The 27,863-nt window shown below is 33.9% G+C and overlaps 1 protein-coding gene across 2 annotated transcripts in view; it reads left to right on the forward strand.

The window, feature by feature from the left end:
* The window catches only part of LOC145278005 (uncharacterized), an 89,991-nt gene that overhangs the window by 41,455 nt on the left and 20,673 nt on the right, over window positions 1-27,863 (forward strand). Inside the window, exons 1-3 of one of the 2 annotated variants that reach the window (XM_080130178.1) lie at window positions 12,189-12,587; window positions 19,844-19,957; window positions 21,048-21,174. In XM_080130178.1, the coding sequence (XP_079986304.1) occupies window positions 12,540-12,587; window positions 19,844-19,957; window positions 21,048-21,174 (289 nt within the window). In that variant the 5' untranslated portion in view covers window positions 12,189-12,539. Of the gene's footprint in view, window positions 1-12,188; window positions 12,588-19,843; window positions 19,958-21,047; window positions 21,175-27,863 lie in introns of those variants that run through there. The other variant, XM_080130179.1, reaches the window with a different exon arrangement.

Here is a 27,863-nt window from a genome sequence, read left to right on the forward strand (position 1 = left end):
GAGTGGATACGGTCCTTGCTAATCAATTAATTGTGTCGCCGGGTTCAAATCTATCGACTGATGTTAATCGTGGCACTCTGCGCTGAATATTCCTGAAAGGATGAAACACTAGTGTCGTTAGGTATTTAATTAATATAGTAAATAATTATGTCAGCCCTTTAAGAAACGTGTTTCTTATCGTTGAGCACTTTCAGTTGAATTAAGTGGGTCAATATAGCTCCTATGCATAGATCATCATATGATTAGATCACTCTGACTGACATAAAAAACATTTAAAAATAAAAATGTTTAATTTTAGTGTTATTTTATGCGGTTAATGGTAACCGAATGAATACGGTCCTTGCTAATCAAATTTTTTATTGACCTATATTTTTAATCGACTTTTCATCGACTCTATATATTTTAACTTATCATCACCTAACGTCGTTTACTGTATATTTTAGTTTTCACTTTTAATTCTCATTTTTGCTCCTTTTCACTTTTACATCAACACCTGATGATGATGCGTAGATGAATCAAAAGCGCTCGTGACAGCAACAACTATGGAACTTTTATTAATATTTTTGATTTTGATACAAAAAAGATTATACGGAAAATCGAAAAATTAAAAAAAAGGATCATAAAGCAAAGTGTCTCCATTGCATTTAATAATATTTGCTTGAATATATATATATATATATATATATATATATATATATATATATATATATATATATATATATAGTCATCTACATACAGAACTGTTTCGCTGTTTCACAGCTCATCAGTGCAGCTAGACAAGCAACTACCTCAAGCCAGGATGAAACCCGACCACCCAAACGACAATCCAAGCTTCTAACCATTTCGCTATACTGTTGCTGCTATGCGGGTAGTGAATTAACAATGTTTTGATATTGTCCAAATACCTAAGCTCAATTTGTTTACACAAAGAGCAGCGCTTAATATGCTAATGGTAATTTATGTGTGTGTGTATGTGTGTGTGTGTGTGTGTGTGTGTGTGTGTGTGTGCTCTTGTGTCAAGTGGAGTATCTGTGTTGTTATATTTTGGGAAATATCCCTTCGTCAGACGTGTTTGCCTGTCGTACGTGCATGCTGGAGCTATTTTGCTTCAGTTACATCTCTACTTTGTATTGCCTTCTATAAATTTAGATTTCCTTTATATGCAAATTATATTTGCTTTGTCTTTTCAAGATATTTAGACTGCACGCTGATTTTTTAGGTACGCATAAATATCAGTTGGTCTAAATCCCTACATCCTCCTCATCATCATCATCATCATCGTAACCACTATTATCATCACAATCACCATCATCACCTGGTTTAACATTTTTACTTGTCACAAGCATCGGACATTTAGAAGCCTTTTTTTTTTTAAATATCTCTCCAAAGTGGTCATCCAAGCAAATAGGTGATCCGAGTTCAAAGTTTTCAGATCATCTCTAATTACTTCTTCCCAGGAGTGAACTCCCGCCTCCTAATTCTTTGTTTACCAGGAGCTATAATCTTAATACATCGATGGATCCATCCAAAACTGACACATTGAAGAATATTTATTTATGTACAATATGCGATAAATTTATATAATATTTAATTGTGTTTCATTTTTTATGTGATATTATAAAAAAAGCTGCTTTGAATCGCATCACATTTCAATGTATGCCATAATATTGTTGCTCTGTCCAGAATGAATTATATTCTGTATCATGTGGTTTTTGTTGATAATCATGCTTGCATGGTAATATATGTAACATTACCCAGCACGTTGTAGACTAAGTCGTAAAGTAGACAAAAAATAGGAAAGAAATTCAACTCACTATTTTTTTGTTGTACAACAACATTTATTTCCTTATTCTCCCACCGAGTGTAACATGTCTCACATGATCGTCTTCTCAAACATGCTCTCGAACGTTATCCACGTCTCTAACGTGATTGCCTTCTCAAATGTGCTCTCTGCTTTTTACAGTCTTCTTTTTCCTTATCGGGACATAATTTCGCTCACAGTTGGGTATTTGCATATAGCCGTTTGTGCTATGTTACATATATGCCAGCAGCATCCCCTATAAGAGGAAGTTTCATAGGAATATTAAGTTCACAAGTAGTCCCCAATCGCATGTCTAGCTCTGTCAAGGGAGATGATGATGACAAGTTTTTGCAGTTCTTGCAGGGAGGTTATATTTCTTGTAGTCTGTTTGCCCTCCTACATACAGTGCCTTGCCAAGATATATTTAACACTGTTCATAGCATGCGGGTGTACATGCCATCTAGCTTTCTTTCCAGTCATTTGCTCTGGAGAACTGCCTTTTCAGTTTATCAGTTAACCTTGAAAAACTGAAAAGGTGGTTCTTCGGAGCAATGGTGGTGTCTGTCCTTCTTTATGCTGCTACAACCTGAAGACATTGTTATGCTGAAACAGTTGCAAACAATGCTCTATAAGATGATAAGAACAGATACTACACTTTGATCTTATTTATATATTTTATTGTTTCAAAAAATTTGATGTTACAATAAAGCAAAAACAAAAATTCTTCGACAACAAAATTAGGCACAAGGCCTTATAAGAAATTTGAGAGGGAAAGGGTGCAGGGTCTTTGTGTCTAAAGTAACTAAAAGTAATAAATGTAGACTTTGGAGTCTTACTCTTGACTGGCAACATTTACCACAATACCTCATTCACTCTATGGATCTTAATCTAACTAATAAATCCCCAGCGTTAAGAATCAAAACATATTTACAATTTGTAAAAACGTGTCTGTATGTTTGTGTATGCATTTTTTTTTTTTTTTTAGGCTGAGAAGCGATGTGTTTTTATTGACTGTAAGCAAATGCAGCTCTCACTTTGAACACAGGTTTTTGATTGACAAATGTTCATCATTTTATCTGTATGACTGCGTTTAAAGTCAGCATATCATCTCAATTTATATTGTTTCTATCAGAGCAGAGTCCAAATAGTACTTATCAAGCCATTGCTTTTTGACAATAGCTTCAGTTGAATAAATATAATTTATAAACTGGTAATCCAGTTGGGCTCAAATTTTTGCTATTTGAAGATTAGTATATTATAAAAGTCAAGGATTTTTTATTTGTTGCGTCATTCATGTGTCAGACACAGAACTTATTTAAGACGATATTATGGATCCCGAGCAAATTTGACTGACCTTTCTAGCGGATACTCACAAATTTTCCCAGTGCTGGCTTGAATGGACCAGCTGGTAAAAAAGAGGGTCACAAAGATCAACTAGGGAGTTACTGACAAATTGACAGGTATTCTCACAGTGAAAGAGGGAAAACAAAGAAAAAATAGGATATTATTAGGAGAAGGAAAAAGGAAGATGAAATAGAAGTTGTAGGGTAGATATGCTAATTGCAGCACCAGAGACGGGTAAATAATGGCTCACTCGAGGATAAGGGTTAATGAGTGTACAGTAGTCAATGGGATAATTTCTTAGTAATTGTTAGTGATGGAAATTTGGTAAATTGTATTACTTAACGGGAATGGCTCATCAAAAACTTGTTTATGTTGAACTTGAAGATAACTATATTGTAGTGAGCTGGAAAGCAGAGAAATGGAAGAGAATTCCACAGGCGTGCAGATCTAAGAAAGAAGCTTTGTTCATGGAGTCTACGTTTAGGTTTAGGCACAGATTGAGTGGGGGGGGGATTATTGATAGTGTTTTCAGCTAGACCAGTGTTTTTTGTGAAAGTTTGGCAAGGGGGGGGGGCATAGATTGGATCTCAGACAAGCACTTGCCATGAAAATAATGATAGAGCAGAGACAGGCTCCCAACGTCTCCTCTGCGGGAAAGAGGTTGTAGGGAAGAGAAAAAGACATCCCCTAATAAGCTATGGAGTCTATTTTGAACTCTATTAGGTAGGATAACTCTATTAGGTAGGATAAGGTGCTTCTAGCACATTTTGCCCAGATGTGGCAACAGTATCTCATCCTAGGACGGACTTGGAAAATTGCATAAATTGATGATAGATCTATAACCATATGGGATGTTGCTGGAATGATTGAGCAAAGAAATAGTGAGGTTGGGGAGGATCAATGACCAAATGATGCAGAAATATGTTCATCATAACAAATATGCCCAGTTGTTGGTCTTCTTGTCAAGAGAGACTAAAGTGATGGACACTCAATGGAGAGATATGAAACTGTATTTGAAAGGGATAGGATTACTTCAGATGAGAGAGAAAAGAAAAGTATTGCCAATAGTAGGAAAAGTGTTGTTTGGAATGGTGTCAGAAGAAAATGTAAGAGTTGTTAGGAGAAAATTAGAAGATATAGTTTTGAATTGAAAGCCATGTTTGATTTCAAAAGAGTTTCCAATGAGCAGCTATTCTGTACAAGTCCTGGAGCTGAAGAGTTTTCTGTGGGTAGCTGTTCTGTATAAGTCTCAGACTTCAAAATTTTCCAGGCAAAGAGCAAAAGATCTTTCTTGTGTGGGCATGAAAGAATTAATTCTAAAAGATTCAATATTTCTATGGAGCAATTCTGGTTTCTGATTGGTTGCTAGCAAAACATGGATCCATTTGATTGGTCATTTCCTATCGCCAGTGTCCATGAGTGGAACTTTCTAACTTTCTTTAATCATACCCTTACACTTATAAAAAATATTGCGACATATAGAGAAGAATCAAATCATGTGACTGTTATATAGTGGCCCTTTAGCTATAATCACAGCATAGTATCTGTGTTACGTTGTAGCTGGTAGTGCCAAGGATCAGAACGATTATTATGTTTAATTGTTAAATTATGTTAGGTTAAAAAGATATTTAGAAAAATGTTTTAAAAGAAAGTAATGTTAGTTAAAATATTTATGTTAAATATTTAACTGGGAAATTTTGGCTCAAGGTAAAAAATGTTATGAATAGAGGAAACGCATAAACAAAACTAGTTTGGAATTTGGTTTAGTAAACAATGATGTGGCTTACGTGACAAACAAGATTGTCCACTCTGGCTGATGTAAAAGAAACTTAAACCAGGAGAAATCAGAATTAGGAGAATCTGTAATGGGAAGTCGAAGAGTTGCGAGTTAGCTAGCCACTGGGGTAGTTAGTGGATAGGAGTTATCTTTGTGGTTTAATGGAAGACCAACCAAAGAAAATGTAAGAGGGAATGTTAATAGCTGCAAAACTCCAAGATGTGGAACATTTGGAAATAAAGATCAGGAAATGAAACTCGGCGTTTTGGTTGTTCCATTTGGAAGAAGATGCCTTCATTTCATATTCCTGCCGCCAGAGGAGAGAGAGACGATAAAGAAGGTACGTGTCCAGCAGACGAGTGTTATTTGTCATTGTTAAAGACTGTCCATTTATTGTCCTGATCGTTATTGTAGTGTATATGTGAAAACACCCACATACACATAGAAGGACTATTAAATATACACGTAACAGACCAACATGTACAAACATCCCATACACAAAGAAAAGTAACTGTCCTTATAATTCTAATCACGAGACGCTACACAATCAGCGATTACAGAAACATGCATAACTTATATACACGAGACATGCTTAGACACAGTTATATACACCTGAAATACAACATTTGTTCAATTTGGTAATACAACACAGCAAGGGAAAGTATCAATATCAAATGTTACCAGGTTGGAGTTGACCAAGAACAGGGCTAGCCTAAGACAACTGCTTTCCCAGGTTCAAATGTTTAGGGACGAGGTAGTTAATATAACCAATGTAATGACAGAAGAAATATGTGAACTAGACGACTTTTTACAGAGGTATTTTCAACTATTGGCTATAATGAATAGGGGGCATCAAACTGGGCAACAATTAATGATACTATTGGAGTATGTAGTCTAGTCAAACGTAGAGGCAGGTAACCCTGATAGATCAATCATACTTCAAAAGATAAATTTTTTTTTCACTCTTATTCATCCCAAACAAGGCGTATTGACACCTGAATGTAAGGGGCTACTATTTAGGACCATATTTACAGGGACGCTATGTAAATAGTTAAGCAGCGAGATGTTTGTTGACATTAAATTTAAATTTCTGCATGTCAGGAAAGCAAGAGGCTAGGAAGGAATTCTAAAGTTTAGCAATTTGAAGGAAGAAACTGTTAGAATAGAAGGCCTTGTAGATAGCCATAAAAAAATCAGAAAAAAAACAAACAAACAAACAATTAAAAACAGTTCCAAATTATTCAAGTAGGTAGAAGAGTAACTTATCTTGCCTTTAGTAACATTTATTTGTTGTATATTTGTTTATTTGACTCATTTTTGTTTTGTTGGTTCTAGTTAAAAATGCTCACTTTTGCTCCTTATTGTTATTAAAAAGTGTTGTTTTTTTTTTCTTTTTGTGCAACGGCTGTTTGCATTGTTACACATAATATTATACAAGTTGGTTTTAAATGTTTATTATTATTATTATTATCATTATTATTATTCACTAAGAGAGTTTACACATAGGTCATCATCAAAGAATTCTCTGTGTTGTTCCCTGGAGTCTGAGTGAAAACAAGTCTCCCCAGATTTCCAGTACTCTCCACCTTTTTTAATAACATTTGCAAATTAATTTGAGTTATCACAACAGCCGCTTACTATTGATTCCTCGTTGGTAGCAACCGTTGGTCTCTACTAGAATTTGGGTGGCTATAAGCCTCTCCAAGGTCCAATTCCTCTTCGCAATCATCCAGTAGAGGGCCGATTAATGCTTTGTCTCCTCAGTCTTTCTATCCTCCTTGATCATACTCAAGTATTTGGTGTGGTATCAGTTGATACCATTACTTTTTTTTTGCCGGGGGGGGGGTTAACTTACAATTATACAATTTCAATTTTCTTGATTCCATGTCGTTTTTCTTTGTGTTTTACTTTTCTATATGTCAGGCTAGCATATGTGGCTCATATGTATTATTCTCCGCGGTCAAGGGTTCACCTCAATATTTCAGCCATTTTCATTATTGTTATCTGTTGTATCTTTTTAGGCATTCTTCTGATTCCAATTTCTCCAATTCTTTTTCAAAGTTTTTTTTAATTGTTTCTAGTGCTCCAACTATTATTGTTGTCATCTTAACTTTCTTCATCTTCTATATCCCTTTCATCTCTCTGGCTAGCTCTGTGTATTTGTTTCACTTCTTGGTCTCCTTGAAATCCTGGAACAGCAAAATCTATGATTCAACAGGACTTTTCCTTTTTGTTAGTTATTACAATATTCAGTCTTCTTGCTTGGATAAGTTTATCTGTTTGTATGCCCATGTCCCATAGGATTTTATGATTTTTGTTTTCAAGTACTGTTGCCGATTTGTGCTTGTACCATTTGTCTGAGCGTTCAAAATGCAGTTGTTTGCATAATTCCCAGTGTACTACCTTCCCCACTTAATTTTGTCTGTTCTTGTATTCTTTTTAGACTAGTTTGCTGCATTCGCTTATTATTACTTTTCTTTGTCCATTTGCCGTTTTCTTGTGTTTTGTTGATCTTTAATCTTTGGTTCTTATTGTGTTATCTTGTATGGCTGTTATAAGGGATTCAGTTTCCTTTTTGTAGCCACTTCCAAGTGTTTTCATTAGCCTCATCTTTTGTCATCCTTACGAATCATCCATGTAGCTGTTTCTCTTCCTGTTTTTCTTTTCTTGTTTTATTCTTTAGCTCTCCATTTTCTGTCTTGTCCATTTTTTTCAGTTTTCCTTTCAGTGATTTACATTATGGATTTTTCTGATTCTTTTTTTGTGTCATTCATACAGTCTTCCATACAAACCAGTCCTCTTCCTCCGTCTTTCATTTTACATACAGTTTGTTGGCATCATCTTTTGGGTGTAGTGCATCGTGCATGGCCATAAGTTTCCTGGTGTTCTGGTCAAGATGCCTTAGTTCTTCTTTGGTCCAACCTATAAACAGTCTGGAGTATCTTACCAATGACACTGCTCACGTATTTGTACCTTTTATTAGATTTCAACGATATAGTTTAGTTTCTAGGAGTTTTCTTATTCTTCTGAAGTATTCTTTTCTGTTACGGGTTTGTTCCTAGTCTAGGGGTAACGAAACACCGCAAACATATCAATGAAAAATAAAAGAGTAAAAAAAGAAAAAGATAATTTGAAAAGAAAAACAAATTTTTATGAACAAAGAAAAAGGGAAACAAAATCAAAAATAGTAAAAAAAAAAAAACGAATGTCTAATAAGTTGTTTATAATCGATAGTGTAAGGGAGATAATTCTGTTTTCTAGTTATTTCCCTTTTATTAGGAATAAATATTTTTATAGTAATGTTTGTTTTTATCTTTTAGACATAAATGCTTTTTGGTCAAATATAATTAAGAAAAATCTATATTTTATTACCAGTTTGTTGATGAAAGAGATTTTTCTCTGTATCTTGTTTGGTTCATTTGTTATTTTAACGACTCGAGTTTTCTTGTGTTTTCCTTAGGTCGGAGTTATAATAGGTGGTTGCCTCTCATTGCGTCCCAACGTTGTGTTATAATTGAGTTAAAAATAACGATCGTTTGCTATTTATAGTTATCTCTAGAGAAGGTTCGGGAGCAAATGGTTTAGAATGTTTTTTGTTCCATGTTTTGAAAATCTCCAGAGATGCTAAAAAAAGTTTTATATTCAAATTCTTAAGTAATATTTTTTATATTATTTTATATAATCTTTTATTGTTATTTCCTTTTAATTAAGTAATTTATTTTTATTATTATTATTATATAATATTTTAAGTATTTTTATTTTGTTATAATTAATAATAATATTCATAATTATTTTTATTATATGTTATTATTTGTGTAATAAATCATAATTTCTTCATATCATAAGAGGAAAATGTATTATCCCATGACACTTTCCAATTTTCTTTTTCATTTCTATTGCCTTGATAGTGTCTACTTCCAGAACTCCCAAATATTTGTAGGCCTCATCTCTGCTTGGTTCTTATAACTAGCATTGCACACTTTTCTATGCCGAATTCCATTCAGATATCCTGGCTGAAGATGCTGGTTGTGTTTATTAACGTCTCTAGTTCCTTCTTGATTTTTGCAAAAAGTTTTAGATCGTCCATGTACATCAAGTGGTTCATTCTTTAATCTGTATTAGTGAACTTGTATCTAACTTGGCATATGTTCCTCTCTTCTCTTTTTAGCATCCTTTCTGTTCCTCAGGGAATAGTATGCAATTATGAAGAGAGTTGTAAATTTTTTGTTGTTTTTTTTTGTTTATTATTATTATTGTTGTTGTTGTTGTTGTTGTTGTTATTATATGTATATTGATTTTCTTTCCAAATCAATCTAATAACCGATCAAATCAAAATTAGAATAAAATTATGAACATTCTTTGACAGAGGGAAGGCATAAAATAGTTTAAAAAAAAAGCCTCTTCTTCCCATGCTAAGAATGGTTTTCTGAATAGTAATATTATTTAAAAACTCATTCTTAACATGGGAGGGGGCGTTGTTGACTATTCTTTTCCTACACTCTTTTCTTATTTTGCATACCAATCGTTGACTATTTTCAACTGTTTATGTAAAAAATTCAAATAGCATTTTGTACACTAACAACAAATTAGTACAAATCGACTTGTCTCACAATTTTCAATAAATTAAGAGAAAAAAAACACTTTAGAAAAAAATATTTAAAATAATCTATGCATGCAATACACTGCCCCCTAAATGTTTTTTTTTTTTTTTTTTACATTAAAAAAAAAACATGGATTTATTTAGGAATTTATTTAACAAATTACAGATTAAATGGTTATGTAGAATCTATTGGATGCGTTATGATTGGAATCTTATGTCAGGAACACGTTTATCTCCCAAACTATCATGACCGATTTTCTTCACCTTCAGTGAAAAGTAAAACTCAGCATTTTTATTTTAGGCCTTGCCCAACATCACTACACACAAGTCTGGTTGAGTAATGACGTCAGAACATTCACAGCACTTGAGTATCAAAACTGGGTAGCAGTATAAAGCATTTTATTAAAAATTTGGAATTAATTACTCTTTACAGGTGTGATTTATAATTAATTCCTAATTATTTTTTTTTATTTTGAAACAAAAAATTCAACCTGACAATAATGTCTTCTACATCATATCTTTACAAGTTAATATCACAATTAGGTAAGAAAATTAGGTTAAGATAGTTTTGAAGTCAATTTCTAAAAGCCGTCCAACACATGCCAGCATGTAAAATGAACCTCAACCCAAATATGATGATAATGAAGATGATATAGCAATACTTTATCAATACACAAAATTAAAATTTTTTCATTTCTTTAAAAACTTGCACAGTAGATTCTCTTAAATAACAATAATTTGTAAATTAATAACTTGATTAGGCTCACATTTTGACACAAGCTATTTAAAGGTTAGTACTTTGTAAAAGTTATATAGATTTTTTTATTAGTGGCCCCATCGATATATGAAGCCCGAAACTTATTTCGTTATGTGTTACAGCACAAGTAATACTCAGCCCCCAAACTGTGTGCATACTATAAAAACCTAAACAGCGTTTTTCTTTCTTTTTTACCGGTTTGTTTCAAACAACATACAGCCGCCACAAACATGAGTACTCAATTCTTTCACTAGAACGTTCTCAGATTCTTTGAATTCCCATTCTTTGTGAACACTTTATGTTAATAAAAATTAATTATTTTGTATACATAGACTGTCATCCTTCCTTTCTTTTGATAAGGTCCTATCTTCCACAATGTTATTGGGCAACGGAGAGAAATGTTTTATTTTTCTTCTTAGAGGAGTCACCGCTTATCAAGGCCCAGAGGCCACTCGAGGATAAGCTTCAATGAGTGTACAGTAGTCAGTGGGAACATGTCGTAGCACAGTAGAACTCTTGGATATGGTGGCCCTAGGATACAGATTTTTCAGGTTACAATGTGGAATACGATGCTTTTTCGGCCCCTGGTTATGGTATTTGCCCTACCTTACGGTGCTATTTATAATGTTATTTGATTATATACATGTGTATTATATATTGTACTCTATTTTGTTACTAATCTTTAATCCCATATTCTGGCGTTCTACTGTAATTGTTAGTAGTGGAAATTTGGTAGATTGGATTACTTAAGTGGTCAGCTCATCTAGAATTTGTTTACGTTGGACTTGAAAACTATATTGTAGTCAGTAGGAAAGCAGGAAAACGGAACAGAGTTCCACAGGCGTGCAGTTCTAAGAAAGAAGCTTTGTTCATGGAATCTACGTTTAGATTTAGGCACAGATAAGGAGTGGGGAAAATTATTGATAGTGGTTTCAGCTTTGCAGGTTCGAATACAGGTATCAACCATTTATACTTTTATCTTTTAAAACGTTTTTACAAACGGAAATTTGAACATGAGAGATAGTTTTCAATGTACGCCTCTATGAAGTTGACTTGGGTGTTTGCTGAGCAACGTATATATACCCCACTGAACACTGTATCTAGAAGTCTATAAAAGTCACTTATTTGGCTGTCTAGGCCTTTTTTTTTCACCAGGGACCAGAATTAGCATAAGTCCAAGGTCATATGCCCATCCGTTAGGTAAGGATGAAAGATAATGAAACAAAGCGAGGTTGATTAACAATTTGAATATTCCTGAGAAACTTTCGAGCTCCAAAGCTGAAAGAAATTGCTAAATAGAGATTTTGTTTAATGAAAGGTTTTTATGCAAATATCACATTTACTGTGCTGTTACTCTCAACAGATTAAAAATATTTCATTATAACATTTTTTAAATAGTTATTACCAAATATATTTTTTAGTAAAAATCATTGAAAAAATAGCTAAAGCTTAAAAAAGTGGCCATGAAAATACTTATTAGTAACATTTTTACTAATAATTTACTTTTAAATAGATATATTTTTAAATTAAAATGATGAAGAAAAGACCAACATTGAAAAAGTTCTACACAATATTTGAAGACCAAATCACTTTAACAAATTAATTATAAGTTTTTTTTTTTTTAATAATTACTATCAAATAAATGTTTGTAAAATAACCAGAAAAAAACAAAACAAAATTGAAACCAAATTTTTAAAATGGCCAAATACAATTTTGAAAGCCAAACTATTTCAAAAAAGGCCAAATTCAAAGGTTTACATAAAATTATTACTCTTTCTTTAAACATTACTATCAAATAAATATTTTTACAAAATAATCATTAAAAAAAAAAGAAAAAAAAAAAAAAAGGCAAATTTGAAGCCATTTTTTTAAAGGATAAATACAATTTTTGAAGGCCGAACTACTTTAAAAAGAAAGAAAAAAAAACAATCTGGCAACCCCGCTGGTGACATCGGAAGTTCAAACTTTTATACGTCTACATGTAGCGTTTAAACGCCGTTTCATATTAAATTATCACTCATTTTGTACTAACTCGGCTCAACGTCGCTTAACTTTTAACCAGTCTAACGAGAACTGGTGTGTCAACGTAATTATGCTGTAGACTGTTGGGAAATAGCATTAGCTTCCAGTTTATCGCATCGCACAGTTTTTTTTTGTCAGCGCGTTAGCAGCAGTAAGAATTGCTGAGAAACAGGAAGAGAGAGCGGGGTGGAGGGCGTTAGTAAAATAAGAAAGCGAATAGCAAATCGCAACAACAAACATGGCCGAACGTTATCAACACTTGCCGAATCGGCGTCAAAAGTTACGGGTAAGTCATGTGTGTGTGTGTTTTCTTTTTTTTTTTTTTTCCTAAATATAACGAATTGATGAAATAATTATTTTCTACCACCCCCATTTTAAAAAAAAAAATTATGCTTACTAAAAGCGCAACGGATACGAACAGAAAAATGGCAACATTAACAACATTATAATAAACAAACGAAGCAATGTTGCTATTAAAAAAAAAGATAATCGGAAATTAAATGTAAAAATGGCCGTTTATTTATTTATTTTTAATATTGGCACATGTTACCTTTTCTCTGATCATTAATTATTTATATATTTGGAAATAATCGAATATTGATAATAACACGATTTTTTCCTGCGCGAATTCTTTCTGCGCATGCGCGTCGAATGATATGAATAGCTAAGTTCAATTTCATAATATTATCACTTACATTGTTCTGTTTTATGAATTCTATGATTAAGAAATACTAATTTGGCTATTTTGAAGCGGTTAGCCCCCTAAGACACTGCCACATTTTATTGACTAGTGTTGTTTGTTTTTCGCAGCTGGGACATATCAAATTAGTTAACCGTGCAAAATATGAAAAAAAAAAAAAAAAGAAAAAAAAAAGATTATTACTGATTTCTTTTTTCTTTCCTTTTTACTTTTTAAAATATATGTTTTTTCATTTTTGCGGATTTCTTTTATTTTTATTTTGCAGTTTAGGGTTAGTGGAAGGGTTAGGAGAGGGTATGTTTTGTTTTGTAAGAAACTAAACATCAAGTCTAATACTGTTTATTAGTAGTTAGGTCATGTCTTGCCAACCATTTGGTAGAATCATTATTATTATTGGAAGTTTGAACTGCTACTTTGTACGGTAGACTAATCTGAAAAAAAAAAAAAAAAATCAGAAAACAAATTATAAGAAAAAGAAATCTGGAAAACAAAAACAAAAATTATTATTAATACAGGGTAGAATGATAAAAGTGTCGCCTTAAAGAAAACAACACTACAGTTTTATTTTAAAACTTTTACTGAAAAAATCAATGATTATGCAGTAGAGTTGACATTTATTTAATGTAACTGCTTTCAATCTTAATCACCACTTCAACATGGGTCCAGAATTGGGAGCATGCCTTTTCCACAAGCGCCGATGGGAGCTCAGCAAATACTCTGTGGATGGCGGCGATCAGACTAGCTTTAGTGTTGTGGGAAGTCATGTTGGTGATGTTCTCAATGTATGACCAAATGAAGTAGTCCAGTGAGTGTAGGTCGGGAAAGGAGGAGGGGAAGTGAGAGAAGGGTACATAGTCGTAGCACTCCTTCTAAAGCCAAGCCTGGGTCTCTTTGGACTTGTTGGTCAACACAAAGTCTTGCTGCCACATCCAAGGTCTGCCAGTGGCCAGGGGATCATCACACTCTTCAGCACATCCAGGCACACTTTGGTGTTGACTTTCAAGCAAATTTCAAAGATTTAAGGTGGCATGATGTGGCCCTTATTTGAAACCAAACCAAAGACCATAACTGTGGCCAGAAACTTTGTTTTCCTCACCCTGAGCACATCCCTGTTATTTGTGACAATCCAGTGATACATTTTGAAGGTGCTGGCAATGGTCCTGTTTTCATAACTTAGATCAGTATAGTATAGAGCATGAATTGTATATAGCCAGTAGTTTAGTTTCCTAGAAGTACATCCAATGAAACAACATATGTCTACCAAAGAGTGCTCAATGAGTGAACAGAGCAGTAAATAAATTTAATAGAGCATGAGTTGTACAGTGGTGCATCTCTCATCTCGCTTGTTGAACAGATGTATCACTTTCAAACATGATAGAAGGCTTTTATTGCTCTTGGGATTTATACACAACTGGCCAACTAGTAGATAGTCTGCAATAAAAAAAGAAAACCGGTTTTTATCAAATGGAAATGGAATCATGTCGTCTTTTCTAGGATAACAATTTTATTGTTCCACTCTGTAATATGCTCTTGCACTACTGTAAAAATCAAACAAATCTATGAGGTGTCTTTAATAAGTTTTCAGACTTTTTTCATATGGGCATTTTTATTGATAGTAAACACATGAACCTGTCGTCCCCTTCAAAGTAATCTCCTTTGGCTGCAATGAACTTGTACGACTCCAACAACTTCTGGAAGGCCCCATCGAAGTCTTCTTGTGTGAGCATGTTAATGACCTTCATCACAGCCTCTTCCATCTCCTCAATTGTCTCGTAATGATGAGCTCTAACGTTTTCCTTGAGCTTAGAGAATAACCAAATGTCACAGGGAGCAAGGTCTGGACTATAGGGAGGGTGAGAACTGTCTTAATGCTGATCTTAATCAAATAGTCTGTGACAATGATGGAGTTGTGGACTGGTGTATTGTCCTGGTGGAAATACCACTGACCCAATTTGAGGAGTGCTGACTTCTTCCAAGGGAATCTCTCCCTAAACTCCCTTAAAACCTCAACATAATATTCCTTGTTGATTGTCCGGTAGGAATCCGTTGCATGTAGATGATGTCCGTGCTGCCAAAAGAAGCTTCTGGGTGGATTTGCTCTGTCTGGTCTTCTTGGGTCTGGAAGAGCCAGCATTCTTCCACTAGAAATTCTGTCTCTTGGTCTCTGGGTCGTAGTAGTAGATCCAGCTTTCATGATAGGTCACCAGAGCATCAAGAACTGCGGGATCTGAATTGATCAGCTCGACCATCCATCTGCTGTCATGACAACGTCTTCCTTTCTAATATTCTCTGAGCACCCTTGGGGCAAACTTCACGCAAATCTTCCACATCTTCAGTTCCTCGCGAATAATTGTGTGTACAGTTCCCACACTGACACCAAGCTGTCTCTATAGACACACTATGATCCTTATCTGTGTAATTCTTTATTTGGCCAATCAACTCTAGTGTTCTGACTTTTTACTCCTCCCACACCTCTCATATTCCTTCATAGATTCCCTGCCTTCCTTGAATCTCTTATGCCACTCAAAAACTGATGCTTAATTGATGCAAGATGGTCAAAAAGCAGTCTGAAGCATTCCATAAATTTGTGGCATATTTTATTAGTTTAAAACAAAATTTTACTACATATCGTTCTTATGTCCAGATTGCATTTTTTAAATTAATCAGCTGTGACAATCAGACTTTAGTAAGGTGTATTTCAATTCCTGCTGTAGCTGTTCATTTGAACCTGAAATCATAAAAATTGGTCAGTCATCTCATAAGATGTATAGCAATAACATACTGAATTTTCAAGTATCTACAACTATTTTAAATGCCTGTACAAAAGAAGTTTGGAAACTTGTTGAAGGCACCTCATATTAGGTAAAATTTATATCTCTCAACTAGGCTAACTGCTCCATTATACCACCAAAATATAAAATTTGATTTTTACTTTTCTGTTGACAGTGTTAAAGTAAAGCATAAAGATTTGATGGTTTGTAAAATAAGATTTTAAAAAACTATAAATGATTTCTGTATAAAAAAAAACGATAAGAAAATAACATGGCCAATTAAAGTTAGTTTTGCAACACTTAAAAAAATGAATTAGAAATTTATTTGAGGATACTGTAGAGGTAAAGGCAATATCCAAAACAAGTATTACAAAGTCAATCCAGACAAAAGATGATTTTATTTATTATTTTTTTTTTTTTGCCGACTTAAGTGTTCCTAAGTCCAAAAATGTTCTGGTAAAAGAAAAGTGTGTAACATAGCATGGACAACTATATGCCAATACTGAACCATCAGAAAAATGACGTCATAGTCAGGAAAAAGAAGACTATAAAACAGAGAGTACGTTCGAGAAGATGATCGCATGAGAGACCTCACATCTGTACCTAGAAGTCACGCATGGCAGGAGATAGAGAAAATAAATGTCATTGTAACAAAAAAAAAAAAAACAAAAAAAAAAAAAAAGGTTCCAAAATGGCTGAGCCTATCTTTTGCAAATTTCACATAAAGGTAATTTATATGTCTGGCAGTATTTCTCTCTTATAGATAAAAAAAATTACAGGGGAATATTTTATGTTACACCAGCCAAGGGAGATAATAAAATTTCAGCAAATCATTTCTTCTTAAAAAAAAAAAAAACAGATTTATTGTCAGCTGAAGATAGCTGTCATCAGTGGTAGAGCATTCGACTACAGATTGAATGATCCTCTGTTTAAGCCCAGGTGTACATCACCATTTTATTTTAATTTTTTTTTTATTAATGTGTTCAATTTATGATAAAAGAAGAGGTACCATTTAAAATCGTCACAAATCATTTCTTTGTTTGCATATTTTAAAACTAAACATTAATCAGAAATGACTTTTCCAGGGAATTCATCATCAAGCCCAAATATCAGCTGACATGATATTGTAAAGATGGAACTTGATGAGTTATTTTTATTTTATTTTTAAAAATTTTATTTGCACTATTTAATAAATGTACTAGCTGATCCGACACATCATTACCCAATGTTATATGATTGCAATTAGTGTAACACTGCCCTGGAGTATAATAACAATACTGCTGTCTGGTTCGGTTCTGATTTTGAGAAATAAAATGCTGAAAAATAAAAATGTACATTATTTATTAATTCATCAAAAAGCTAAAAAAACAAGGAATATAATGAAAGGTTTTCCTTATTCCACTGAGTTTAAATAAATTAGACATTTTTTACTTTACCAAAATAAAAGTATAGAATTGCTGTAGAATTGATAGCATGACATTTTTTATGCTAACTAGCCATGCTATTCTAAGAACTAGATCATCAGTTTGTCGATAAGTGCAACTGGAACTACCGCTACCCATGGAATAGCAAAATTTATGATCGTGATCATGCAACGTTATCTGCTTACCAACATACGTTGCAGCTACGGGACAAAGGTTGGAGGTTGGCCAATAGACGTATTAGATTTTAGACTCATTTTTTAACCTTGTCTAAGAGTGAGAGACTAGTGGTAGATGTACCAGCTCAAATACGGCAACAAAACTCCATGCATGGGCGAGTTTAAAACCACAATCACTTGATTAATAGTCGAGTTACATAACAGATGACTTTACTTAAAGTGACATTAAAATTTCATGCATATAAACAGTGAACAGCATGATCACAACTTACCTCTTTCTCTCTTCAAAACCAACCTCCTTACTTTCTCTGCTTTACTCTCTCTAAGTGTACCATTGTCCAGGAACCAACACATGTTGTGTTCAATTTCAATCATGAATGAGACCAAAACAAGAAATAGGAAATGATCCCAACTCGCTTGTTTTTTATAACAACAACAACATTTATTTCCTCATTCTCTCTTTACTGCTGTGACATCCCTCACGCGATCATCTTTTCAAGCGCCCTTCATGCCTTGCACATGATCATGAATGCTATCCATGTCTTTCCCAAATCTTGAATGTAATATCGTATCTCCTGAGATCTCGAATGGTCTCTTTCCCTTTTTTCCCCACCGGTCACCTCACCTCGCATGCATTTAGATATGCACATCCCTGTACAAGGGTTTAACAAGACAATAATATGATAACATGATAATACTTTACCCTACAAGTAAACCTTGACCAAATATTCAAAATAACATAGTGTTCAAGACCCAAATAAGTTCCCTTTGACACGGCTGGATCAAATGCGAAATGGTGCACTTTCTCCTAGTGATGTTATCTAGGTAACTCCTCATCTCCTAGTGATGTTAACTAGGTAACCTTCATTACATGTAGATGAATCATTCACTATGGAGACTTTGAATTACCTACCAGATACCATCCTTGAGTTGTAACATTGTCTGGTTACCAACACACATTGTTCAGTTTCAGTTTTCAAAGAGACCAAGACAAAAAAATAGGAAATAACTCCAACTCACTTGTTCATTGTAGCAACAACATTTATTTCCTCATTTTCTTTTTACCGCTGTGATGTCCGTCATGTGATCATCTTCTCAAGTGTCTTTCATGCCTTGCACGTGATTTTGAACGCTATCCACATCTTTCCCAAATCTTGAATATAATATTGTATATCCTGAGATCTCGGACATTATCTTTCTCTTTTTTTTAGTCCTTTTTTGTGTTTTCTTAGCTTTCAAATACTCAACCTCTTGTCCGCCACAATTCATCCTTCTTCTTAAAGCAGCCACCCTTCTCATATGCAAATTAATAACTTTATATTTTAAAACCACAGGTATATAGATACATAAAGGGGGAAAGACAGGTAGAAAGTACAAAGAGAGAGAACAAAAGTGGTAGATACCATTAAAATAAGAGCCAACAACATATAGTCCACGTTTGAGAAGAATTTTGATAGAACGCATATTTCATATAGAAATCAAATCTTAGCCCCAAGAAGGGTTCCCTATATTTCTGAGAACATACTGAAGTAAAATGAAAATAAAAAGAATATTAGAAACGTCTAATACAGTCATTTACCCATGCAGAGCCCGAAAGCCACACTGCAGATTGAAAGTAGTATCACAACTAGCCCTTTAAATATCGTTAGGCACAACAAGCTCTTCCAATATAGTCTGACACAACTAGTCCTTTAAATACAGCCTAATACAACTAGTACTCCATATGCGATCAGATATAACTGGCCTTCAACATATGGTCAGATATAACTAGGCCTGGAAACACAGAAAAAAAAGTTTGACTCTCGAATTGTATTTAACGTTCATCCATAACATGATGATTCAAATTCTCAAAAACTTTGACTCTCCCAACTGGTTCATCAACTTTATTTTCTTGCCGAAATAACTTGCAATCAAAATAAAAATCGACATCACTCTTTTTCATTGACTTGTAATTTGCACCATCTCTTAACTTTGATGCCTTCTCCTAGCTGCCAAATACTCAACCTCTTGTCCTCCACAATTCGTCCTTCTTAAAGCAGCCACTCCTCTCATATGCAAGTTTGCAAATTAATACCTTTATATTTTAAAACCACAGACATATGAGAGAGAGAGAGAGAGAGAGAGAGAGAGAGCAAGAGTGACTACTACTGTTAAAATAAGAGCCAACAAAATACAGTTTACGTTTGAGAAGTAGAGAAGAATCAACAGAACACCTGGATATCTATGTATATGATATAGAAATAAAGTATTAGCCCAGAAAGGGGCCCTTGGATTTCTGAAAATTTACTGAAGTTAATTAAGAAAAAAAATATGGAGAGTCTATATTTTCCACCTCACATAGTGCTGGGATCCATGGATATCAAATCGGACAGGTACTACCCTTTTGCAAACTCGTTTACTTTTAAAATCTCATACAAACAGTATAAATAACGTATATATTCTTTTTATTATATATTTTCTGTAATTATCAGGTAAACCGAAGCACAATATGGCGGCGCCAAATGAAAGAAAAAAACCCAGAGAAGTATCGACGCTACTTAGAGCAACAAAGAGTGAGATCACAAGTTGCTCGCCAGCGACTGAAGGTAAAAAATGATTTTAAATTATTTATTGTTTTGCTTATTAAATTACTGTTTGTTTGTTCCCCAACTTCAGAATTGCAATTCCATGGCTTTTTAAGTTTTAATTGCATTTTTATTAGTGATAGGACGATTCTAATATTTTTCCCGATTCCGATACAATTACAGATTCCGTGCTAAATTTCTGATTCCGATAAAATTACTGATTCTGATTCTTAATAAATCTCTCATTATTTAACTATAAGATTATTACATTAAGATTTTGTTCCTTAGAAGCGCTGGTTGAATTTGAATTAAATAAGATATGTATTATATACGTTTGAAGCCCCCCCCCCCAAAAAAAAAGACATACTGAAGATGAAGGTTTCCTTCGAAATATATTTATGAACTTTAACATAAATTTCAAACAAAATAAATATCTATTCATTTTGTAACAATGCGTTGTTATGGCTTTAAACGTATATAATACCTATCTTATTTAATATAAGATTATTATTTTCCCTGATTTTCGTAAAAACACATGCAGATATCTTCCTAAACGCCAAAAATACAGGATGATCCATCAATTTTAGCTTCACTGGTTGTTTAAAAATGAATAAATATATATTATTTTATATCATCACCAGCAATGGAAGATCTTGCTTTAAACAAAATCAAATAAAAAGACAATTAAAAGAATCGTTTGGGCATTGGAAAATAGGCATCAATTTTTTCAATTCCAATACAGATTCCGATACCCCCAAATCTTCCAATTTTTCCGATTCCCGATTCCGATTCCAATTAATCGTCCCAACACTAGTTTATATATATTTTGCTAATAAAAAAATTAAAATTGTAATATCTGTTTAGATGCTACATTCAATGTCTTTGGTCAGTGAAGGAGAAATTCTTCTGGATTGAGGCCATTTTTATTTTTTGTTCTGATCTAGAGTGTCCTCTTTGAGACTTTGTCTAAACATTGACATTGTGTCTAACTTTTCCATCATGGGGAGGCAAATAAATACGCACACGCATAATTACATACATCATAACCAACAATATTTTCTACAAAAGCATTAAATTTTAAATATTGATTTTTCTTTTTCTTTTTTCTTAGTTGGCTATCAGCATGGTAAAAAATTCACCGATGAAAGCCATGAAAACTGATCGGCAAAAAAGGTTCTTGTTAGATAAAAATTCTTCTCAATCAAGAGAAACCCGACTGGCTAATCTTCCAAATGATGGTAAGTCAGCCACTCTGATGAGTGGGAATACAATATTGTTTGTAATTTTTACATTTCTTTTATTAAACAAAACTAATAGAATGTTTTGGTCATTACTTACGAGGTGCCTTCAATAAGTTTCCGGACCTTTTTGTACAGGCATTTAAAATTGTCGTAGACTCTTGAAAATTCAGTATGATATTGCTATACATCTTTTGAGCCGACTAACCAATTTTTATGATTTCGGGTTCAAATAAACAGCTACAGTAGGAATTGAAATACACCCTACTAAAGCCTGATTGCCACAGCTGGTTAATTTCAAAAATGCAATTTGGACATGAGAACACTTTAGAACAACAATATTGTAACAGCCGACACTCGCTACATACAGGCAGGAACTACTTCTCATGACTCAAGATTTATATATAAATTCGTATTCCTGTCTGTTTGTTTGCTTGTTTGTTTGTTCACAATTTGATTTAATATATATGTAGTGACTCGCTACAAATATTAAGTGATTGTACAAGCAACATTTTGGTTCTGCGTACATCCGTGGTTTACACACATACAATTTTCGCGATCGTAAAAACTTGTAGCAGCCGACAGCCGCTACTAACAAGTAGAGCTACATCTCACAACTTCGAGATTTGAAATTCATTTCCTCTTGACTTGTCCAATCACAAGCCAGCTCTCTATCATGTGACAGAGTATATAAAAGGTGAAATCTGAAACCATTTACCCTTTTTCAAACTGACCCTTCCGGGCAGCCGACATTATCACGCTAAAGAATATTGATACAACTCACACTCACCCATGACAACACGTAAACACGCTGAAGTCTTAGCCCTTTCTTTCTCTTTTAACCGGCTTCCTTTGTTCCGGCGGCTACTAGCTATAAACATGTGTAAATGGAACTGAACTGTTCTCTTCTTCAACCAGCCGGCATGATATTAATTCTATTTTCACACAAGAACAGAACACTTCAACTTACTAACCCTTTTCTCTCTCTCTCTCTCTCTCTTGTATGCATGTACACTCAACTAATGAAGATAACAAATAAAGTTATATATTATTTTAATTGGAATTCATTATTGAGATGAGTATTATTTATATTAATTTATTTATTGCGGACTATTATTCTCATCTTTATTACAACTAATAAAGATGAGAATAATAGTCCGCAATAAATAAATTAATACAAATAAAGTTGTTTATTAAATGTTAAAATGAGACTTCCTTTTCATTGTCTTCATTATGGATCATGTCAGGGTCACCATTAATAATAATTTATTGCTCCGGAATCTGTTTCAGATTATTAACCAGGGCCATAAATAATAAAGCCATATCAAAAAAAAAAAAAACTGTGCTGAACATATTTCTTTAAAAACTTATTTATCTCTCATTATCCTGAAATTTCTTTTTTCTTTTTTTTAAACCAAGCAAAATATAATGAATAAAACAAAACAATTTCATAAGTGAGCAGTGAAAAAATAAACAAAAACACTTAGGAGGCTTCAAGATCACTACTAAAAGCAATTTACTAAGCCTTCCCTACCCAAAAAGAGAAAATATTTTTTAAGTGAGCAGTGAAATAAAGTAAAACTCAGGAGGATTTCAGAAAACTACTGAAAGCATTAAATAAAAGTAAGGAGATCTCCAGAGTACTAAGAAAGCAAATTTTTTACACCCTCTTCCAGAAGAGAAAATTTTGAACATTTGTTTTAACATTTTCTAATCCCATTTTTTTATTCTTTCAGATATATATATATATATATATATATATATATATGTATATATATATATGTATGTATGTATAAAAAATCAATACGAAAAATATAAAAATGTTTATATCTTTTCTGTATTTATTTCCTATGTGTTGATGTGTAGGAATACAAAAAGTCTTTTGAAAAAAAAAACAGAAAATGTTTCTTTCAAAAGCACATAATTTTCGACCGATCCTTTGGTCTTCTTCAGTATGAATGATGGAAACATTAGCAGGGTGGGCAGGGTTAGCAGGAGGAGGGCATGGGTATACCCAATGAGTTTAAGATCTATCTGAATATGACCCTTCTAATATTTTTGACTTGGAATGATCAGCAACTTGTGTGGCCTCTATTCAAAACCATTGAATTGGCATACACACACCCCATGTACACACTTGCATATGTAAACATATGTGCATGTACACCCGCACACTATACCTGTACACACAGAGAATACGCACACACACTTGAAGACTGATAAACTAATGTAGGCCAATAAAATAAGTGGAAACTTCTCAGCGAAAGGTTGGAATCAAATTTATTATGGTTCTAGGTATGAGATGAGGTGAAAGGAAAAGTTGCTTGTCTGTATTGTCTACAGACACATACACACATATGCACATTTATTTATTTTTTAACCGCTTACTGTAGATTCTAGGTTCTTTCATTAATTTATATATATACACACATATAATGTTTAAAAAAAATAAATGAAGAATATTCTTCATGTTAATTTTTATTTACTTAATTTCTTTCTATTTTTGTTCAAACATATTAAAATATCAGTGTAAACCTCTTGGATTTCGGGCTATTTTTTTAAAAATTTTTTTATTTTATTTATTTTTTTTAATTTTTTAAAATCAATTTTCACCCCAAACAAGGCACAGTGCCACTTTGAAGTAGTAGGGGGCTACTATTAGGGACATAAGTTGCAAGGGCATTATGAATGGAGATGAGTAGCAAGTTGTTTGTTCACATTACGTTTGAACTTCTGCATGTCAGTACAGTTGGGAAAGCAGAATCCCGGAAGGGAGTTCCAAAGTCCAGCAGTTCTAGGGAAGAAACTATTGGAGTAAAAGGCTTTCTTACACCTACGAGATCTCTACTGTGAAGGGGTGGGATTTAGCTGCTTGACAGGTTTGTTGGGGGTAGTCACATCGGGGGGGTACTATTGCTTGTAGTTCGTCAGAGCATTTACCATTAAAGTACTTGTAGAACAGGCAGAGGGATGCAACATTTCATCAGTGGGACAGAGGCTGAAGCCTAGATGACAGTTCAGGACCTATCAGGTTGGTGACTCTCTTCTGAACCCTGTTCAGGAGTGAGAGACAAGCAACAGATACACCAACCCAAATGTGACAACAGTACTCCATACATGGGCGAATGGTGGCCTTATAGAGGTATAGGATACTTTCAGGCGTAAGTAGTTTTCTAGCACGGTAGAGAGAGCCCACCTCCTTTGTAACAGCCTTGCAATGCGCCCTGTAAACGTTAGGCATGTTCCCTGTAAATTTTAGGCCGAGGAGTTTAAAGGAAGTGCTTTCAGGTAATATGTTCTTGGTCATTGCTATTGGTGGTAGGGAAGGTTTCTTGTAATTATTGAAGGAAACAAGCTTAGTCTTGGCAGCATTGAATGTGACCATATATTTTTGTCCCCATTCCACTAAAGATTGGTCATCCTCTAGTGTTTCTGCCATTTCTTTAGATATGTGTTCATTTGTTTCCCCTAATACCTGTTAGAGAGAGTGGGGTCATCAGCAAATATACCCATCTTCGAAACAATTTTATCAGGGAGGTCATTTATGAATATTAGGAAAGAACCCTGAGGTATTCCCGCATTTATATCATATTGTTTAGATGTACGACCATCGAAGACAACTTGGATTTTTCTCTTACTTAAGAAGGGTTTAATTACATTATGTATTCTTTCAGTGATACCATATGATCTAATTTTCCTTAGAAGACCATTGTGCCATACTCTGTCAAAAGCCTTAGATATATCGAGAGCTACCACTCTACCCTCCCCTGTTTTGTCTAGTGAACGGTATATGCGTTCAGAGATTACAGTTAAGATATCTGCTGTTGAATGGGCTTGCCTAAATCCATATTGTTTGTCGGTCAGGAGTTTAGCAGCTGTAAGGTGTTGGATTAGGACTTGATTAATTAAGGACTCAAATATTTTGGCGAAAAGTGGGAGAAGGCTAATGGGGCGATAATTTAATCGGTCAGTTCTTTCACCAGAATTCTTGAAGACTGGTACCACAGAAACGGTTTTCCAGCAGTCGGGAAAGCAAGATTCGTTAAGGCATTTATTGTAAAGTTTGGAGAGAACTGGAGCAACCTCAGCGGAGCATTTTTTTTAATAGCACAGCTGGGATGAGATCAGCTCCACTTGCTTTTGAGGTGTCTAGGTTTTTTATGATACCATGTAACTGAGGAGGGGTGATTTTCAAATCGTCTAGTGTTGCGTCTGTCCGCAAAGGAAAGTCGGAGAGGGAGTGGTGTGCCAGGTCCAGTCTGGAGTTTGAGGCAAACTGACTGGCAAGCAGGTTAGCCTTGTTGGCTGCCGTGCAAGCAACCTCATGATTGTTTGATAGTGGGAGAATCATTGACTGTCTGTGTGTCCATATGTCTCTCCCTGTCTTCTCCCACACACATGCACACTCGTATATACACATATATACTCATGCATACATCCATGCATACATAAAATGACAAATATAAGGGAAAAGCATTGTTTTTTAATTAGAAGTCATCACAAAAATTGGAAGCTCAATATGCCGGTTAGAGAAATGAGAGATTAATAACATTTAATGTTGGAAATAAAACTGAAAGTTAGATATATTACAATGCTTAAACAAGGAGTTAAATAATAGTAACAACAACAATAATGATGACAATAAACTTAATCCTGTATATTTTCAGAGAGGAGTACTATAATATATAGGGTTTGTGAGGGGCAATGGGTCGCGCACCCAGCATAGCAAGGGTGGGGGCGGTCCGCCCTGAGCGGCACATGCCAGGGGCAGCATTTTGAGAGTGTAATTGATTTTTTTCAAACTATTAACAAAATTTTATGATTAAACCAAAATTTATTATGATGAGTTAATTCTGGTAATAGGATTTTAATTTTTTACTGTTTTTTTTATTAATATAATAACTGAAAAAGATAATACAAGAAAATCTTTTAGAAGGCATACCTAACTTAAAAAATCGACTTACTTGCTTTTAAACAAAAGTAAATATTTAAAAATATGTGTTTTTCTGTGAGAAGCACTTGAATCCTGTTTAAAACTATATCGTCTTTAAGAATGGTCTTAAACTCTATCTTCAATTGACATTTATTCTGTAGATGCTTTATTTTCATACCTTGCCAAAATTAGTTCCCCGGTGTCTAATTTTTCTAAATTTAATTAAATTAAAATAAAAATATAAAAAATGATTTTTAATGGTTTTGATTCATTTGGGATTTTATCTGTTTTTGCTTTAATTAGCTGGTGGGTTTTGTTCGGTGTCCTTTTGTCCGATCCTCTAGGTGTATATATGTATATATGCATACATGTATATGTATATATATATGTATACATATGTGTATACATGTATGTATGTATATATGTGTATATACTATTGATGGGACGATTCCAAATTTTTTTCCTGATTCTGATTCAATTACCGATTCTGTCTTAAATTCCCGATCTGATCTGATTCCCGATTTCGATTCCTTTTAAATTTATATTGTCTTTTTTTTTCCCCGAATTACTCTAAAACCTTCTCATGTCTGCATATATTTTCGCAAACATAAAATGCACGTGGGAAGGACATAAATCAAAAGAACTGATGATGTCATAGATCTGTAGTAGATTGATTTGTTTTCATGTAAAAAAATAACAACAAAAAACAAAAAAACAACAGCAAAAAAAAAATAACAAAAAAACAAAAAACAAGATACAGATAATTATAATAGAAATACTTTTTACTAATATTATGCGTATTTTAGACTAAAACCTTTGGCTGAAAATGATATTTTCCTTTTGTTTTATTCGATTTTCATTTTGTTTTATGCGATTGCATATGGACACCTTGGAAATCTTGCCGGAAAAAAAGCATAAACAATTACTTTTACATTTAAACTTTCGTACATTAATTTAACCTAAAATGATGAATAATCATCATTTCTAGGCTACTCTAACGTTGTAGAAATGTTAGAGTAACCTGAAATGTGACTGGCAAAGTTGCAAAACTATGCGTAATTGCTTAGACCCCCCCCCCCCCCGAAAAAAAAGCGTGAGGAAAATAATAATTTTTGGTTAGTGTTCTAAAATGCTACAATATCTCTGAAATGAAAAATCATTTCGCGCCCAATTAATATTGAAGCGTTTATTCTTGTTCTTTTCTGCATCTACACATCGCTGGAATGTCTTGATTCAGTTGACTGGTCTAAGTATCAAGTGGACTGTGGAAACTAGATGAAGTAGTCGAGCAGATGCTGTAAATGTTGTGGTAAAAAAATTATTGGAAGTCATCATTGCCCTGGGACAGCTCACAGAAGAAGAAGAAAATGCAACCACAAGATCAGATGCATCTTTAATTGTCAACTCGGTATTGTTGGTTCCGTTTCTTTTATTCTTTTATTTCTGAGCCTTTGGAAAACTATTCTCCTAGAAATCAATGATGCTCAGAAGTATCTTCAAGAAAAGGGGATGGATCTGCAACAAAGTTCTGTCAGGCTGATGGAGTTGAGAGATTGCCTTCTTCAAAGTGGAGAAAAGATGGTGGACACTGCAATAGACGAGTCAAAAAAAACTCTGCTCTGAAATGGGTATAAGCATGGAGCATCGTATCCGCAAAAAGAAACAAATGGGTGGTGAACGATTGACTGATGCAGCACTGGGGTTTGATACTGAGTTGAGACGGGAAATGCTGTCTGTCATAGACACATTGACTGAA

This window comes from Euprymna scolopes, chromosome 6 (assembly GCF_053919585.1).
Source record: "Euprymna scolopes isolate OS-2025 chromosome 6, ASM5391958v1, whole genome shotgun sequence".
Lineage (NCBI taxonomy): Eukaryota > Metazoa > Mollusca > Cephalopoda > Sepiida > Sepiolidae > Euprymna > Euprymna scolopes.